The sequence below is a fragment of the Labrus bergylta genome, chromosome 13 (assembly GCF_963930695.1).
Source record: "Labrus bergylta chromosome 13, fLabBer1.1, whole genome shotgun sequence".
NCBI classification, from domain to species: Eukaryota; Metazoa; Chordata; class Actinopteri; order Labriformes; family Labridae; genus Labrus; species Labrus bergylta.
The window spans coordinates 18,416,141-18,430,755 of NC_089207.1; the positions used below are offsets into that span (position 1 = coordinate 18,416,141).

General features: G+C 40.7%; 1 protein-coding gene across 1 annotated transcript; it reads right to left on the reverse strand.

The window, feature by feature from the left end:
• Positions 1-1,932: 1,932 nt before the first annotated feature.
• On the reverse strand, positions 1,933-12,476 carry slc40a1 (solute carrier family 40 member 1). The gene is made up of 8 exons (XM_020633178.3): positions 12,105-12,476; positions 11,945-12,012; positions 11,427-11,586; positions 11,098-11,213; positions 8,361-8,487; positions 7,494-7,739; positions 6,753-7,394; positions 1,933-5,408 (listed from the first exon to the last, which is right to left on the reverse strand). The coding sequence occupies exons 1-8, from the start codon at positions 12,136-12,138 to the stop codon at positions 5,092-5,094; spliced, it is 1,710 nt and encodes a 569-aa protein (XP_020488834.2). The 5' UTR covers positions 12,139-12,476; the 3' UTR covers positions 1,933-5,091.
• Between the last annotated feature and the right edge of the window lie 2,139 nt (positions 12,477-14,615).

Here is a 14,615-nt window from a genome sequence, read left to right on the forward strand (position 1 = left end):
GAGCTGCTGGATTGTAAAACAGATCCTGAAAGGCAAAAAAAAAAAAAACAACAACCTCAAACAACGGAAAGTAAAATGTCCTTACTACCAATCTTTGAAATCACTGAAGTTATTTGTTGTTACACTCTCATCCTTAGATGCTGAGCACTTTCCTTTATTTTTCATACTGAAGAACATTCTGGTTTAAACTCTGTTATTTAGAGACAAGCTTCTCACATGTACTAACAGGACCTGTGGACATGCATTAGTGGAGAGATGTCAGAATGGGGCTGCTACGTAGGGAGCACACCAGACAGCCAGAGGTGTAGGGGGGTTCTGTGTGTTACTCAGGAAGTGATCTGGTAGCTGGAGAGCTACCAGACTTCCAAACTTCCATATTTTGGTCCGTGTTGGGACTTGGGACTCTGGTTCCCAACCCACGTTCCTAGTGCCGCCTGTTGCTGTGTTCCAGGAGTTGAATTGTATTGTAACGAGAAATCTTGTTTTTAAGCTTTACTCGATTGATCAGAAAATTAATGGATAGTGGAAATCCAGAGACACATGGGTATTTTTTTTTAACATATTAGCTATCAGTAGACAAAAGCTAACATTCACATTCAGTAGAGCCCAAAATGTATTTTTTATTTTTCTCAATACTTGTCAACCACAGATAGTTAATGAGTAGGCACAGGTAAGGTAACCAGGTGTTGGCCTTAGATCGCTGGTTGTTGGTTGTCACCCTCTACTTCGACTTTCCAGAGACATAAAGTAATATCAATCTTCCAAGCAAGACAGTGAATATATTTCCCACAAGTATTATATGTGCTTTTTCAAACAGCAAGGTTCAAACAGTGTGGTTCATGTACTGACTCAGTGAGCGACCTCGTATCCCCTGTCAGCCGTGCTATCAGTGATTTCTCAGTTTGAAATAACAGTTTAAGGATTTTCCTGGAAGTCTCTTCGACAAAACAAAACAAGTCACCACAAAGACCTGACAGGAGATTTTACACAAACATGTAAATGTGTTTTTGGACAAACTAGTGAATGCTCAATGTTTTAGTAAATATGGAGAATTTGCAAAGAGGACAACATCTCCACTGTGCACAATTACCTTCTTCCCCAGACTTCTGAATTTTCACTCTTCGTCTCTTCGTTTTCGTTATTTGTGCAAAAGAAAGAAGATTAAAAAATGACACGCACGTACAAAATGAACATGCAGTAAAAAAGGAACCCCTCAGCACTTGTAAAAAGAAACCCATCTAACATTAGAATGAAAGCACCGCCAGCTACAAACTTTTCTCAACTCTTTTAAGGGGTTGCTTTTCATGTTTACCCTCTCGTTCTATTCAGTTACATGAGCATGTCAGGATATGGACGTTACAGGATCTGCAAGGTGCAGCTGAAGTTCTTCCACCAAAGTGCGAAAATAACTATTGCTCAAAGAAAATCAACTTAAAGATGGCTGTTCAAAATGAGATCAAAGCTAAAACTGTTGACAGGAATCAAATAGGCACAGGTGTATTCATTAGTTTTCTTCGTTGATTAACAGCTCATTGGTGTTGGGTGATTTGCAAACCCCTTCATGTGGTACCACCTCCTGATATGACCATATGTTCATCATAAAAGTACATACCATATGAAGTGTTGGAACGATCAAATGCAGCTCAAATATTCCATTCAAAAAACTTCGTCATTGTGCAAAAAACAGGTACCTCTCTCTCTCTCTCTCTGTGTGTTTGTTGCGGCAGGCATGTAAGTCCAGATCATCCAGCTCAGCTTAAAGTCAGCGAGTTTACCACAGACTGCCAGAAAGAAAGAGAGAAAGAAAGAAAGAGATTCTGGGGAGGAAATTAGGAGCTAACTCTGCTGTGGTATGTGACCTCACACAGCAGCAGCAACCCTGTGAACACACTACACAAACACACACACACACACACGACTCAGGAGACATGCGATTGTGAAGGTTTTCTTTATTTATAAGACCTCATGAATTAGAAGCAGTACGAACGTCCTTGTACTCAGTGGAGTGCGATTATGACAAATGATTTCTTCATAATTTGATGCTTCGTCTAATAACACTGATATATATACAATATGCTGTATCTATATATACAAAGAGATATATATATATAGTCCGATCAAAGCAGTATTATACAGCTGTGTTGATGAAATGCAGTAATTTGCTTTGTACACAAATTTGTAAAAATCTTTAAGAAACCTAAATTTGACACAAAGTCTGAACACTTGGTATATAAAAACATGTACAAAAAAAACAGAAGTCAACATCTCCAGACAAACAGCATGGTACAAACAATGTTTTTTTGTCTTTTCCAAGTGTATCACAACAGACAGACAGTTATTTACAGTAAAAATACAGAGTTATGGCCATTGGTGGTATTCCTGAATCAGAAGACCAGCCGTCTTAAGAGCTGGTTTTGATCTCGAGCCCAGAACAAGTCTGTGGTTACAATAATAAGTCGTCGGTGGAACATGGAAATGAAGCTCCATTCCCTGTAAGTCAGCACTTTTCCACACACCTGCAGACATCCTGACTCGCCAACACGGCCTCCAAAAGGTTTCATGAGCATGAGCGACAACATAGGGGCCTTGTGTTCTCCTACACCTGGTGCGGTTACTCCACTTTCCAACCCAAACATTCGCCCTCCACGTTACCAAAAACTTGGCTAGACTAGCTGGACTTTCATTTCAAGGGTGGGATGCGGCTGGTTAACGACCTTGAAGTAGCGGCTTCTGTGCTTTTAACAGTTGATTTACAATAAGGCGACAGAAATCACTGAAGATCACAGCTGGAAAGGAACTAGATGAGCTACATTATTTAGATCTCAAAAGTAGGATTATGAAGAAATAACGTTTTTATAGACAGTTACATGAATAAGCAGTAAATCAAGGCCTTACTCAGCTTATTACACTCGAGGGGTTTAAGCTGAGGGGGAGAGGGAGGGAGGTGGGAGGGAGGTGGGAGGGAGGGGGGGTCAGGACTTCAACCTTGTGCAAAAGTATTGATCAAATGCCTGATCACGCGTTGGGTGTAATGACAGACGTCAATCACTTAAAGTGCCTGTGTAACAACAATCATGATTATAAAATTAGTCAAGAAAGAGAACATGAAAATCAAACAAAATAACACTATCAATGTAAAACTATCAGAAGATTTGGGTACAATCTCAGAGTGGGCTAGAAGTGTTCAGATGAACTAGATGTGTATGAAGGCTTTAGTGACCCTACTCAGCCACCGTCACGTGGTGTAAAAATATATATTTGGAATGCTCCAGGTTTCCCTCACTTCCTTATATGCCACATACGGACTTTGACTTTGGTACGTGAGAGAGATATTGACAGAGGATGCATAGGATTTCTCATTTCACTCTTATGGCACAACTGTTACAATACTGATGATATAACTTTTTATAAAAACCACCGCGTGTGTTTCCTGAATAAATACAGAAAAAAAAATCAACCATAGACTGTGTAGAAGAAGTGATCGAAGCCTCTAGGCTGCTGAAGTTCCTTAAATTGCAGTCTCTCGAATGGCCAGCAGGGGGCGACTCTAAAAGTTTTAAATACAAATTTGATTGTATTAAAGTCGGAGAGAATCATCTTTATTCTTCCTTTATTTTGACCCCAGTTTAAAAAAATCAATACTGGACATTCTGACCATTAAGATAGCAAAAATCGTGTTTTTTTGACTTCCTGAAAAGAGAGTGAAGTCAAACTCCCCCCTGAGTTTGTTGTTCTCAGCTCTATGTTCACACTGACAGGATGGCGCGTCCTTCATCTATGGTTCACTCAGAGGCTCTAAAATGTTACAAACATGCTTTCTTTACGTGAACCCTTCCCTTTCTAACTGTTAGCCCGGCCACCACGAGGCAGACGGGAAGAAGGACTGCCCCCTCGCGGCATACTGACACAGGGTCATTGCAGAGGGGGAGCTGAGGGATACATTGAGGGTATTTGTTTTGGTCTGAAGAGCCGCTCTAAAAGTTGCAACATGTTCCTGATGAGTTTCCTGTCTTTATCGCTAGTTTCCTAAGTCTCCTTTAATACAGCGTGGTATTTATTTTGTAGATTACTGTCCAATTATGGGTCAAATAAATGATGAAGCAGGGTGTGATTTAAGGTGTGGCTACATGTGATAGGTATGTCGCTATCCCAATTGAAATCACACCACTCTGTGAACAAAAAGAGCACTGTGGAATAAACTTGTAGATCAGGGTTTGGTAACCCAATCACTTCTTTCCAGCTCCACCCTGTTGTCTTAAATATGGGTGCTTCCAGCTCCAAAAAAAACAAGATGACAACTTCGAAAATGCCAAACTCAATGCTTCAAAAGGATCAATCTTTGAGGTCAAGTCGGAGATACTTCCACTTCTTATATACAGTCTACAGAATCATTCTTTTAACCGTGTATAAAACAGACTGTATATGTTTGTGTTTGGTTGTATAAAACTATGTTCCTGTCCTCTGTAGGAAGACTTCCACAATCTGCTTATCAAACACAGGCCATCAGAGAACAGATAGCAGACACAGCTACAGCACCAACAAAGTAGAGGACGCTCTGCCTTCTTCGTCCTCTGTGCCTGCTTTCCCCGCAACAGTTCTCCCTCATGTTGCCCTTTCGTTAGCTGCAGCACCTTTGAAATCTTTACAGCTGAATCCCAGGCTGTTAGAAGGAGAATACTTGCCAGTGCCTTATCCCCTGACTTCTTTAGCAGGACTCACTTTGGGGTCCCAAGCGTAGAAGTGATTGGTTCCTTGTTTGACAGTGCATGTATGTTTCAAAGAGCATGGACCCACAGATGGAAGGCTGAGGCTCTCATCTGACCGGAAAAGTAAGAGAAACCCTGCCGTATCCTAAGTTTGACTATGGATTAGCTTCCTATGACTGCAAGCTTTCTACTCACCTCCTTCTGCATATGATTTATGCTTTGTTAATGGTTCCATTAAGCAGAGCATGTTAGGTTACCTTTCTCTGGTTTGTGTTAGCATTCTCCCAGCTACAAGCAAAGATGTTAGTGAGATAAATAAAATGCAGGGTTAATGTAAGGCTTGAGAGATACAGTATGTACCCAGGACAGAGTCTCTTTGATGTGGTTAGACGGTTGTAGGAAGTGAGGGGCTTTCCACCATCTCCTCCTTCTGCTCCGGAGAGCAGCAGAGGAAGAGGCGGTTGCCCAGGTTCTTGAAGGCAAAGCCAAAGTACATGATGTGACCCATGGCCACGAACGAGACAGAGATGATGACCAGCAAGCCAAAGGCCTCTGGGTTCGGAGCCAGAATCACCATGATGAAGTGCAGCAGGTCTAAGAGGTAATTCATGGAGTTCTGGACGCCGTTGATCACACCGCGCTCCGACTCGATCACATTCTCCTGGATGAGCTGGGTCACTGTCAGGTCGAAGGACCACAGGCCTGCAAAACAGAGATCAACAGTCACTGCTAATGGTATTTTTATAGCTGCCATAACACTTTTGAGGATAACAGTAGCTGTAGCAGGAATTATCAGCAAATATCATTGGAGTCAAAGGTCGGGAATATTGCTGTGACATTCGTGTTACATCCGTAGAGGTCTTCTTTGAAATCCTGGTGACTTGTAAAAAGAAAAGTTCAACATGTGGAGCTTGAGGAAGTCATATTTTGTGAGACAGCCTTTTATGATCTTGTGACAGGAGGTCAACATGCCAACAAAGCATGATCACACTAATTTCCCATTTAGAAAAAAAAACACACTTAGGCTAGGAACCCCTTATTCAGTGGCAACCAATAATCATTTTCTCTTTAACGTAACAGAAGAAGCTCAAGAAAAGCAACTTTGAAGAGGGTGGCAAGAGGTAGATGGATTTAAAAAATATCCATCAGTAAGAAATCCAAAGTATTTAAAAAAACACAAGCACTACTTTCTCACCACTAGTACTGGTTGGTTGCTAATAGGCAAGGAGACAAATAGGCCATCCAATCATAGAACTGGGGCTCTGGTGGACTAGTGGTTAGTTTGCACGGCCCATGTACACCCCAAGTGGGCACCCCGGGCTCGAGTCGGACCTGTGGCTCCTTTCCCAGATATAATTCCTGACTCTCTCTTTCTCTCTCTCAATTTCTGGTTCTCCACAACTGTCCTGAGTATCTAATAAATTCATTCAAAGCCCCCCCCCCCCCCAAAAAAAATACTTAGACTATTATCAAAATGCTGCCAATACAGTGAAAAATGCAGAGTTAGGTGTTGTCAAGAACACCATTAATTACACCAATCCTGTACCATATAAACACTTGTTTCTTCCTCCAAAAAGCAGCAGCCGACATAGCAATTCAGCATCTATAACGGCATACTGCAACATACAGTTTTTAGCAGCTGCTACTAAGAATGAAACATTGGTCACAGCTAGCAAAATGTCAGAAACCAAGCCACTACCAGCAAACATATATTTTTGCATCATTACTCAATAGGATGGGCAAAGTTAAACAGGCTGACAGGCCATCCAATAATGACAGGACTTACTACAGGACTGATACAGAACAGATACCTTTTCCCCCTTTATAGCATACAATTTACTGATTGCTGCAGCCTAAAATTGGGGTCAAATATGCACGATAACATCACTTATTGCATAGATTCAGTATCTTAACGTCTCCAAAGCAGCAGCCTCAATAATGTAGACACGGCTGCAACAACAAGAAGTAGTTTTAGAGCGGCAAAATTAAACGGCACACTGGTAGCGAGAGTGAAAACATCAAATCAAATGGGACTACTTCACTCACCAACTCTAGCAGCGATGACGCCAGCAAACAGCAGACTAACAGACATGTAGGACTGCAGAGGTGGCAGCTCTGCAGCTGGTGCATCAGTAGTTGAGTTTCCGACAGTAAGAACACCGTTGAGGATGTGGTCGGCCTCAGGGAGTGTCGTCTCTCCCATCAGGTGGGTGTACAGGTCCTTGAATGGGGACACGCTGAGGTCGAAGGGGCTCCCCGGAGCAAAGACAGAGACGACGCACAGCATGAGGCAGGACAGCTGGGTGATGCCTGAGATGAAGCCGGTGCGGATCAGGCCGCACTTCCTGCGGACCCAGGTGAAGGCGACCGTGCCGCAGATTCCTGATATGGCCGAGGCGCCCATCAGCAGGCTGAGCACCGAGCCGTTCAGCCCCTGTGTGTAGGCATAGCCGGTAGTGATGCAGTCGAAGCCAAGCACAGTCATGTAGAGAAACGCCAGGGACATTCCGGCAAAGAAGATGTTCTGGTTGTAGTAGGAGACCCAGCCGCCCTTGAGGGTGCGCAGGGGTTCGGTCACCTGGTGGCACAAGCCTTGCTGCTTGGGGGAGTCAGGTTTATCGACCACGATTGAGTTTTCATTCATCAGAGGCTGAGACGACTCTTCAGGACTCTGGCCGTTCTCCAGCTCTGTCAAAGGGTAGAAACATGGGGAGAATTAGTTTGGATCATTTCACAACGAAGAGTAAGATGCTTATTAGCAGAAATAACATCAAACACCACTGCTACCTTTGGGGGAGCTGAGCTGTTTGAGCTCCTGCTGTTGCTCCTTCTGACCGGCTTTCACAGCCAACGCCGGCGTCTTCTGGTAGACCTTCCACAGCAGCGTGTACTCCAGACACATGGAGAACAGGTTCCAGCCAGAGATGAAGCCGCAGCCGATGAAGTGGGAGCCAAAGGACATTATCTGACCCACCAGCATGGGAGCAAGGATATTGGTCAGCTGGTCGATGATCCGCACAGTGGCATTCATATCTGTGTAATGCAAGAGTGGAAGAGTTACTAGAAAGACAGGAATTACAGGAATGTGATAGAATGTGCATAGAGCCAAAAGAAAAGTGAATTTTCATCTTCAGATAATTGATCAGGTCTGAGCTTGGATCATTGTTATAAGCAACGTAGGTTGTCACATTTTTTGATACCATGTGTTTCAAGACTTGTTTAGACAATTTGTTATTCTAATGGAGTTTAGATCAACTATATGGGATGTGAAGGAGAGTCAGGACAGGAGAATCTCTGGGCAGACAATAATACAATGACAATATTGTATTATTACGCTCACTAAAGTATTTGCTTGATGCCCATCATGTGATCTCCATGATTGACTTGTCCTGCACATATTTCTCTTTTGACTTTCCTATAACAGAAGTTATTGAGTTCATAAGCTCCTACAGTGTATTCAAGCCTGTCAGCAGCCTTTTTAAAACTTTTACAACAATCGGAAAAAGTGCAGGAACATAAAAAGGTGAAAACGAGAGTGAGTCAGCGTCCAGGGTTCAAAGTCTGTTCCACTGTTGAGATCTGATAAGGAATCACGTGAGGCCTACATTCGATGATAAGCTGGGAAGGGGAGGGGGGGGGGTAAGAAACACTGACCTGCCAACTTGCTGCTGTCCTGACCTGCAACAACCACCACCCAGTCCCTCTGGATGGTGATGGAGGTGGCCGTGCTGGCCAGGTTGGCGATGTTGGCGACGGTGATGACCAGAATGTAGCAGGTGGTCTGCAAAATAAAAAACAAAATATTTTTTTTATAAAGGTTAGATTTTCTCAATGTCTACTTGATGTTACATTGAGGAAATTTAGGGGGAAAAACTCAAGTTATAAAAATGTTTAGCAATACTTTCACAATGTCAATATTACACCAAAGAGGGATGACACATTTGATTAAGAGGTCTCAAGAGGCAAACGTATCAACCATTTTATGAGCCCAAGAAAAAAATGTGACAAACATTTGAACAGAAATATGTTGTTTTTGTTTCATATCTCTTTAAACAATCTCAGGACTTCATTACCTCGAGTTGGGAACCAACACGCTTTAACAAAAGTGTTTTAATATGCAGCTTAAATTAATCCCTGAAAAAGGATTCATATACTGTACAACTCCACCAAAACACTCGGCTGTTCCAGAAAATGATTAAGATCCAAAATGATTCTTAATAAATAAAATAAAACTGCTTTTTTTATGACTGGACCAGATTATGAGATTTTACTTTTACCATAGAAACCGATGGTTATGGATGGAATGCCACATGAATGCTGTTATTCATAAAGTATTATCATTTCAATTCACATTCAACATTTATTAATCTAATGTTTACCCAAATAACCCAAATAAAACATGATAAATAGCAGCCTTATAGTTTAAGCATGGTGCATGATCAATTTCTAATCAGTGAAAAACAAATTTGAGTTTTTATTACGATTAAATCAAAAGGATGAAATCTTCTCTGACGTTGTTACATCCAAAGTCCAGCTGGATAATGAGACTTAGTTGCTAAATGGATTTGAGGCCAAGTTTTTATCTGACAGACCGACAACAAATATCTTTACTAACTAAAGACAGAGCCGCCATCACGTCTGTCCGCTATAACAAATGTAAAAACATCCGTCAGAAAAATCAATAACATTCTGAAAACTGTATCGAGGCAATACATCTGATGTCTTGTAAACACTCTGAACAACAATTCAACATGTCAGGCCACATTTCTCTCTCTCTCTCTCTCTCTCTCTGTCATGTGACAGACCTTGAAGAACCTGCTGACTACACAGCCTACAACGAGACACTCGATCTCCTGTTACACCAAATCTCTCTCGCACCTCCACGCACGTACACACACACACACACACACACACACACATGCATGCACACACACTTTCCTCTAAATACTCTCACATGGCTACAATCCATCCCCCCACCACCTTTCCCCGGAGACCATAAGGCCTTTCACCAACGCAGAGAGCAACGCTGGAGACATGTGCTTGCTGACAGAATGGCTTTTGTTTTTCAACCCGACACCCGACCGGTCAGCCATGAGGGAAGGAAACATCTTTAGCTGTACGATCAAATCCAAATATTACCAAAACAGCGATGCACCTTAGAGCGATACTCTGACTAAGGCAAAACGTGTGAGAACCCGGCAGTGTGAGAAGTGCTTTAGTGTTGAAGAGATGCCGGCTCTTGTTCTCCACATGTCACATTATTGATTTTATTTCAACAGTTTTTGAGTCAAAATAAAAACTGAGGTTGAAATATTATCATTTGAACTAATGCCATTGTTTAAATGATCATTTCTGTCCCAATTCTCTTTTTTTCCAGCCATGCTGTCTGGTCTAGTTCTTCACTGGGTCAGCTGCAAGGGAGGCTCAAATTAAAAGACATAGCTGAACAAGTGTAAACAAGCCCCGAGCGAAAACCTGACAACATCTCTGTTTCCCTCCTGAAGACCTGCTGAGGACAAGTGTAACCACTTCTCATTCTTTGCTTTTACATGATGCAGAAAGCTTTGTGTTCTTTGGACTAGAGCTGTGTAATATGGCTCACAAAGAAAATATGTTTGTTTTTTAACACCATGACTAAGAGATGAATTGAATACATCTGATGCTGCCAATGTAACCAACTGTTAAGCGAGTGTTTTCTGGCTTGCAGCTGTGTTTGCAACTTATCTGTGCTATTAAAAAAAAACTTCAGAGTTAACAGCGGTTCACTCAACTAATGCAAAACGGAGGAACTTACTGATGACTGAGGAGATTTTTTGGAAACAAATTGCTAACTTTTAGTAGCACACGCTGCGCCGCAAAGTTGTAATTTTACACATTTTGGAAGAGAACTCCCTCTTATGAATAACACGAGCTAAGGGAAGCAGTGGGGACTTTGCATTTTAATCAACAAATTACATGTTGAATTGGATATTTATTTTTTAACATTGTCCCATTTAATTCATTAAATAAAATGTAAAATAAAATAGATTTTTAATGTTGAATTAAAATGTATATAATGCAAAAAGCATTACATTGTTAATATTACCTATAGGGAGAAACATTTTTGGACTTTATCTAATTTTCAAAAACCAAAATTTAAATATCTAACCCACTCTTTCTTTTTCAATTAGTTGAACAGTCAAAGGTCCAAAACTACACTCATTACACTGGTCTGTGAAAGCAGCCATAAACCACAGGAGTCAGGAGTCCATATCAGTTAAGTGCGTTTCAATCCCCCGGGGTCAGAGTGGTGCATCAGAGGTAAAAAGGCTAAAATCTCTCTCAGTGAAAACCCCATCAGATCATGTTTGAACAGCGAGTGTGTAAGGACAGCACAGGAGGGGGATCTCACCAGAATCCATCCATTGTAAAGCTCCACAAGCTGTTCTTTGAACTGGAAAACAACCATCAGGAGGATCCCACACACGATGACGCAACTGTTCTGGACGAGCAGCGAGGTCTGGGCGACTGTGGAAACACCACGAACAGCATTAGGGACAGAAATGTGATCAAAAACAACAGATTTCTGTCTGATAAATTAGTTCATTAAGCACATTGACAAGATGGTTGGAAACATCCGAGTCTTTGCCAAATTCCTCTGGACAGACTCTCAGAAGTTGGGCATTTAGCTGTGAAATGGCTCCACATCTATTTAGAAAAGATATATATTTGCTGCCTTACCTTTCAGTCTGGGATTTCTGTCCACCCAGTCCCCGATGATGGCCCCAAGCAGCAGCACAGAGCCGGCCACAACCAGCCCGTACACGGCCGTGAGCAGCAGGCTGTTCCCATACAGCTCCACCAGGAACACAGCCACAGCGAAATTCCACATTCGGTCACCCTTTTGAAATAAAAACACCTGTTATTTATACACCGAGGTTGACTCTTGATTCAAAGCATCCAGGTTTAGCCAGGTAGGAAACGTGATGCATGCATGGTAATAGCCTTTTCTGCCCTCATTGGGCTGCAAAACACCCTATATGTAGAAACAAGCAGTGCGGTGAGCCACACATTGAAAACATGTCATTTTGTGTTGTAATGACAGTTCTGCTTTAAAAAACCACCATGATACAAAGGCATATTAATGTTGTATTACACTGGATTTGACACAGAGAAGCCTGTCATCACAGAGAGCGTGTACAAATATATGATGTTATGTTTCTTAAATAGACTCTTGTATGTGTGATCGTTTTACTTACCCATGTTGACAGAGCATGTCCCATGTAAATAAGGAATTTAGCTGAAGTGAAGAAGTCCTTTACAGATTCTGTGAAGTGTCAGAATAACAGAGGATGCTCATGTTAAAGCTCTATGTAGGTATAAATTACAAATAAAACATTCAATTAAAAAATAACCTACCACAGCACGTCTTCTTGGCTCCAGAGTTTTCCATTTTTATAGCTGTCCAAATGCCACAATAAAAGAAAAACAAAGAATATTGCTTCTTTTTTTTTTTTGTTTTGGCTCGTTTTTTGTAATGTGACGCTAAAGGAGGTCGATCATCTGCTAGCACCGCATCTTTACTGTCTGCAGCGACACAGAAACAAAGACACGACGTTTCTTTCTTTTCTCCTTTCCGAACTTAGCTAACACTGTAGCTGAAGTTGGAAAGAAATGGTTGTATGAGCTAAACAAAAAAAAAAAAAGCCGCCTGGTCGCAAAAAGCACAAAAGCTACAGGAGCTTGTTTCCTCTGCAGCGCTCCGGTGGACGGGTCCCTCTCCTTCTGCTGCTCTCTGTTTACGTCCCGCCTCGAATATACCCACGGTGTCACGTGACCCGCCATTATTTACATTGTGTCAAAAAAAACAATACGAGGTCCTCCTTCCGCGCATGCGCTCTGATGAAGAAAAAAAAAAAAAGGAGAACACGAGCCTATACACACATAAATGTGTCAACTGCCTCTTAAATCTACCTGTTTACCTGCAAGGCGCGTGAGCCTTAACAGCGAGGCCCCACTAAACCTCAGACCAAAGATGGACTCATGAAGAGTCTGTTTGTTAATACAGCATAAACACGAATCTTAGTTTATCTCGGATTTTACATTTTTCAATATTTACGTGTTTCTACGGAAGACCGAAGCGGTTTCCAGGGTAACCTTTGATGGTTTGCTTGAGATCTCGATTTATTTTTTTTCATAGTAGGCTACTGGGATAAGAACAGTTTAAAAAAATAAAATAATAATAATTTATTTAATTTCCCAATACAACAAGTAAACTTCACCAGATTCTGGTTGGCGTTTTTTTGTTTTGGATTTTGAAAATTAAAAAAAAAAAAATCTGAGAATCGAAAAAGACCAAGTAGCCTACTGTGAGTTATCTGTTGTATCTTTTATCACAAGAAGTACACTGATTTACACAAGTCTTATAAAATTATGTAATTATTAAAGGAACTAGCGTTGTTATCCCGAGATAATGAGATGAATAAGTCCGTGAAGACAGCTGAAATGTATAATTCACAAAGTAACATAAACTGAATGGATGCATGTCCTCTCAGGTATGCCTTCGTTTTCTTGCTTATTGAGGTGACTTTATTTACATGTTTTATTGTAGGCCTATTTACATTTTTGATTCACTGTTTTTTAATAGGCTACCATGAAGAAAAAGTAGGCACCCACTGAGGCAACAACACAGCAGTGATTTTAAAATATTTTTCATCAGTACATCAAAGAAAAAGTTTACAACTGTTTACACTACGAAGAGTATTAAACCTAGTTATTACAAATATATCATTATGTCATATAATATGATCAAACAATATAATAAATATAACATGAATTATGTCATTATCACCTATCATTATTACATCGGGTATTTCCCTGTTTTATTGTTTTATGGTATACAAATGTTGTGTGATTGGTTGTAGATGTCAATTGTTTTACTCTACCTAATTTTTAATAGGCCTATATTTATCTCTTCACATGGTAGAGCTAAATGTACTAACATTAAGTGTTTTAAAATTGTCATCTTGTATTATTAGGATTTATTATATTCAAATCTAATTCTCATTTTTAAAGAGGAAACAATACATGTGAAAAAAAAATGTAGATAATCCATTAAATTGTTAGTTGTGTGGTGAAAAGTAAGCAAACAACAGAAAAGAGCAGGTTTAAGATTAACTGAAGTTGCCAAAACAAAACATATTAAGGTCATAATATGAGGTCATATTAATGTTGGGAGAGTCTTGGTGACCACTCCTGCCATCATTACGCTGACCTGGTGAAGCTGTTTACCAAAAGCTTGGCAGTGAACAAAAGACAAATGTGTACAAAGCACACCTTTGGATGACTTGCATTTGTTCACCTGTGTCAACAGAACAGGACCACAGCTGTAATTACTGGCTACATGAATGTGTCCTCCTTGGCCTGAATCCATCAAACGTAATAAACACCAGCTCAGTGAATGCATGGCTAATGTGATTATTTTTCATTGAACCTGGAAGCAAAGTGGACTATAAAATACTTTTTCGAGCTGAGTGGGACCCCTGTGTCCTTTGTCAAAACTTTAACGTCATGTCTTTTCAGTATACTGTCAGTAAAAAATGACAACACAGATGTGCATTATGATAATGTGCTGCATCTTGTTGTGTGGTTTTTATTTCATGTCACTTAGAAATAAGGCAACGTGTACAGTTATTTTTTTTCTAAACAATGCTATTCAACATAATAAAACAACAGTAAACCTATGTTTTAGACCTTTTCAGAGCTAATGTTTCTGTTCCAGTGTAAACCAGTACGACAGAAAAACCCTTAATGTGTAGGTAACAGCACTTTTATCTAGCAAGGTAACGATTAAGTAAGAATCGGGTTGGATGTTAGTTTAAAGATAATCCTTGAAGCTACTTACAACTTGGACATAGCAACTTATGTTTG

Bases quoted from the DNA above. Each gene is read 5' to 3' on its own strand.
- slc40a1 (XM_020633178.3), bottom strand. From the start codon at position 12,138: ATGGAAAACTCTGGAGCCAAGAAGACGTGCTGTG. The intron at 11,587-11,944 runs GTAAGTAAAACG...TTATTTCAAAAG, and splicing joins GACATGCTCTGTCAACATGG to GGTGACCGAATGTGGAATTT. The intron at 8,488-11,097 runs GTGAGATCCCCC...TTTATTTTGCAG, and splicing joins TTTACAATGGATGGATTCTG to ACCACCTGCTACATTCTGGT.